Genomic DNA, 4,161 nt, shown 5'->3' on the forward strand with positions numbered 1-4,161 from the left:
CAAAACAAACCTACGCCCTTGGATGGATTGATGATTGACCCTAATAATGCTTTGATCGAACAATTTCCCCCGATCCCTCACAATGTCGTGGAGAAGGAAAGACGGAAAAATAAACATCTTGATAGAGTTGAGATTTTTGAATGTCAACTAGAGCTAAGCATCTTCGAGAAGGGCCTAGGGTAGAGTTTTTAATGAAGTGTGGTCAATAATAGGAGGGAGGTGATGTGTGTGTGTGTGAGAGTGAGAGAGAGAGAGAGAGAGACATTATCGTGGTGGGGGAGATAAAATGCTAACAAGAGCGAATGGTTGGCCGTGAGAGCCTTGAAGAGAGCATCAATCTTGGAGAGATGGGGGGGTTGTGGTCTTCCATTAAAGTTGTGTGTGGATATTGCTTGAGCCCCGCCATGCAAACTCGCGTTGTCGGTAACCCCCGCCGAGGTTGATAATACCCTGTCTGCGAGCTCGCCTGTATCGTTTTGCGCAATCCTGCCCTCGCCCCCGCTATGGAGTCCCTCCCACGACCACCCCTTCTCTTTCCTTCCACCTGCTTCCTGGGCTCCTGTGATCCATTTCTCCCTTCTTTGAGCTCCTCAGGTTGTGCGTATCTCCGCCACCCTAAAGCTGCCCCTCTCCTGTTGGCCTGCTCGGAAAAGAGAGAGCTCTCTAATGAGACCTTCCATGCAGCATCCAAAGGTGCCAAAAGGGAAAGCCTGCTCACGAGAAGGAATGCACTGCAAGGTGCTGAGGCAATAGTGACCCCAGAGCTAGCTCGTGTGGCAACACGAGACAGCTCGGGTACAGTAGAGCACCACCCTCAGAATGAGTACAGGACGCCTCCTCCACAGCTGGGGAACCCTCTGAACTTCTACTTGCCCCCAGTCCCTTGCTCTACCCCTGCAAGATTGCACCCCATGTACCACCCTGCAAGAGATGTTTGTGACTCTTGGCTCATCTCCACTCTCAGGCCCCAAAATGAAGCCTACAAGCAGTTCCTCATTCAGTCCATGCACCCCCTCTTTGTGTGCCTCACCATGCCTGATGCCATTGACAAGAACATACCCCCCTTGTGCAAATTTGTAGCGTGGCTCTTCGTGATAGACAACTTCAGTGATGAGCTGCTGCTCATGTCTGGAGATTTGATGTCGGAGAAGGAGTACTATGACCTCGTGCTGTCCTTGCTTGAAGGCAGGTCCTTCTCCTCTATCAAGGAGTGGGACAGTGAGCTCAAGGAGATGTCTGAGGTGCTGCTTGATGTGTGGAATGATATCAAGGCAAGCATCTCAGAGAGACAGCAGAAGAGGTTCATCAACATACTAAGAGATGTGTTTGAAGCTACCCTTACCCAATCTCAGAAGAGAGAAGAGCAAGGCATTGTGGACCTTGACACCTATCTCTCTTTCAGGAAATTCACAGGAGAGGGCTACATGTTCATGATCATGGCTGAGATCGGCAATGGCCTCGATCTAGATGATGATATCTTAGCCCACCCTGACATTGCCAAGCTCCAAGAGCTGGTGGCCTATCATGTAGCATATGTCAATGATCTCCTCTCCTTTAGGAAAGAGTTCTGCCTAGGCCATCATCAGAGTCTGCCATCAATTCTATGTGTGCATGAGGGCTACAACTTGCAGGAGTCCATATTCAGGGTGTACAGGATGATACAGGGACTTGATGATGAGTTTGTGAGCTTGAAGAAGAAGGTGATGATGAACTCAGGACTGATTGAGAAGGAAGGGGTGAGGCCTTATTTGGATTTGTTGGGCTATGTCATGTCTGGCTTTTTGGAGTGGGCTTACCAAACTGGGCGATACCATGGCCTTAACAACCACCTCACTCTCAGACATGGGCTGGTGAGCTTGGTGCACCTCGACCTCACCCTCATCACCCAAGGACTAGTCAAATCTGAGCTCTTTGCAGACACCTAAACCCAACGCTAATCATCATGCTAAAGCACTTTGATGCTTAATTATATACACAATTAAAACGTATATGGTTAAATCTCCATGGTTCTTGCAAATGTTTTGTACATGGTGCTCCCATGTGAATTTTTAGGGAAAAAACATGTATTTCCATATACTTGTAGGGATACAGTGTGATTGTATGTAAATTCGTACATGAAATTTCTAAGTGCCCCTTTTGTAATGTTTATGCTACTTGTGTATCACATTTATTTATTGACAAACCACAAAGAATAAAGGCAAGCAAAATGTTACCATCGGTAACATTGTATATGTGTATAATTTGTTACTCATTTATGCATCTCTCTATCACTTAGTTAAATAACCTCATATAAGGGGCCTCCACTTGTAACATATCCATCTTCATCTCACTAATAAAGAAATGTCCATGTAATAGATAAATTTATGAGTTTTTATGGTATAAAAATCAATGATTTTATTATTTGAATCATTTCTACTTAGAATCTTCAAATTCTGAGCCCAAATTTAGAATCTGCACGTGATTTTACCTTAATATAAGATTTTACAGCATCCAAAACGGACACTGGATGAAGCTTATACGTAAATTTCAGTCATTTTTAGTTAAAAAACGAGGACCTTTAAACCTTAATAAATGCACGACTGAGCGTCCGATTGATGAACGGTCTGCACCCCAACGACCAAGAGAACATCCCGGACAAAAAAAAAAATCGTTCCCCGAGACGGTCCGGCACACACATCGAGACCGGCGTCCCAAATTTGGGAACCCTCCCCCAAAAATTTAGACCGTACACACTTACCAGAGTGCCCGTACAATGGCCGCACAAGAACGAAAGGATGACCGCCCACTGTGTGGTCCACACGTACCGCTACGTGGACACTCATGCTGCCCCTGACCAGATAAGGTACATGCGTACCACTCCTTTCCCTGTTAATCGACACCGTACCTTTCTCCTTGAGCCATGCAGGCGAATGATCTACAGCCTTTGCCGGTACACAGTCCTTTCATCCTTGCTTTGCGCAACGCTCGTACCCGTACCCCACAGTTATATAAACCCTCGGGGTGCTCCATGGGCAACAGGCATTTCTGCGTAGCTTATGGTGTCGCCGTCTGTCCCAGTGCAGTGTACTTGCTGTAGTACGGCCGCCCCTTGCAGCCACCCCTCTCCACACCCCCTCATTTGCCACTTTTCACATAAGGCAATTTTCCTCTATCCCCCTCTTGGTAGGAGGCAAGAGGGGCCCTTCTCCCCTTCAGCAAAACGTTTTGGTGTTAAGGACATCTCACAATCCCCCCCATTTGCGTGGACTTTAGTAAGAGGTTTTAGCCTTAAGGGAGGGTTCATGCATTGCGATCTTTTGCTCATACGGTGAGCAAACGATCTCAGAATTGAGATCTGCCTAGAGCGTTTCGACCGCGACAGTGAGCCCTACAAGACGACGTCCAAGATGGCCTCTTCCCGAAAACATGAGAATATTGCCTCAAGAGGAGCGCACAACAACAAGATTAGAGAAGATGCTCCCGATGTGGCTCCAACCCTCCCTTTACAAGCTCCTCAAGAAGAAAATGGTGGCCAGGTTAGCTTGGTTATCTTTTAAAGAAGAGTTTTTTTTAAATATTAGTGTTAATAAATGTGTATCTTTTCCTTTTAAAATAATGACATAAAATTGTATGAAGTTACGAATTGAGTGATGCTGTATTCAATGAATTGCATTGAAATTGTTATCTTTAAAGAGTGCAAGTTTTTCTTGGCTTCGACGCTAACTCCGTTCCATGCTTGTGTAGCCAGGCGGCGTCGAGCAAACCCCGGAAACGGCCCAAGGTATCCCTCATACCATTGGGAGAATAAGATTCGCCGATTGAGGCGAGAGATTATGATGCTGTCTAGTTCTGAGGGCCCAGACTAGTGCGGTGAATAAGCCCACCCTAGTGTGCAGACATCCCTCTGAGGGACGGGAGGATCAAGCCATTAGGAAGTAAATGGGGTCTTCTTGGGCCCTTTAATTTGCCCAAGCCTAATCAAGGTGATTAAGGAATAGCCAAATGGGGGGTTACCATGTGGACTGAAATGTTGGGTTTTTAAGAGAGGTGTAAGAGTGGTCAAAGGGTGCACTTTTTTCCCAAAAGGGGGAGGGACAATTTTGCAATTTTCGGACCTCCGTAACTTCTACATACAAGCTCCGATTTGAGCGGAGATTATAGATCCGTGATCTACGCATCAAG

The 4,161-nt window shown here is 46.4% G+C and overlaps 1 protein-coding gene across 1 annotated transcript; it reads left to right on the plus strand.

The window, feature by feature from the left end:
- Positions 1–333: 333 nt before the first annotated feature.
- On the plus strand, positions 334–2,182 carry LOC147611712 (microbial Terpene synthase-like protein 13). Its single transcript, XM_086784764.1, has one exon. The coding sequence runs from the start codon at positions 504–506 to the stop codon at positions 1,923–1,925; it is 1,422 nt and encodes a 473-aa protein (XP_086640890.1). The 5' UTR covers positions 334–503; the 3' UTR covers positions 1,926–2,182.
- The last annotated feature ends 1,979 nt before the right edge of the window (positions 2,183–4,161 follow it).

This window comes from Cibotium barometz, chromosome 47, assembly GCF_041138505.1.
Source record: "Cibotium barometz isolate CiBa-2024 chromosome 47, ASM4113850v1, whole genome shotgun sequence".
Lineage (NCBI taxonomy): Eukaryota > Viridiplantae > Streptophyta > Polypodiopsida > Cyatheales > Cibotiaceae > Cibotium > Cibotium barometz.

Excerpts from the sequence above, each read along its gene's own strand:
- LOC147611712 (XM_086784764.1), top strand. The coding sequence starts at position 504 with ATGGAGTCCCTCCCACGACCACCCCTTCTCTTTCCTTCCACCTGCTTC.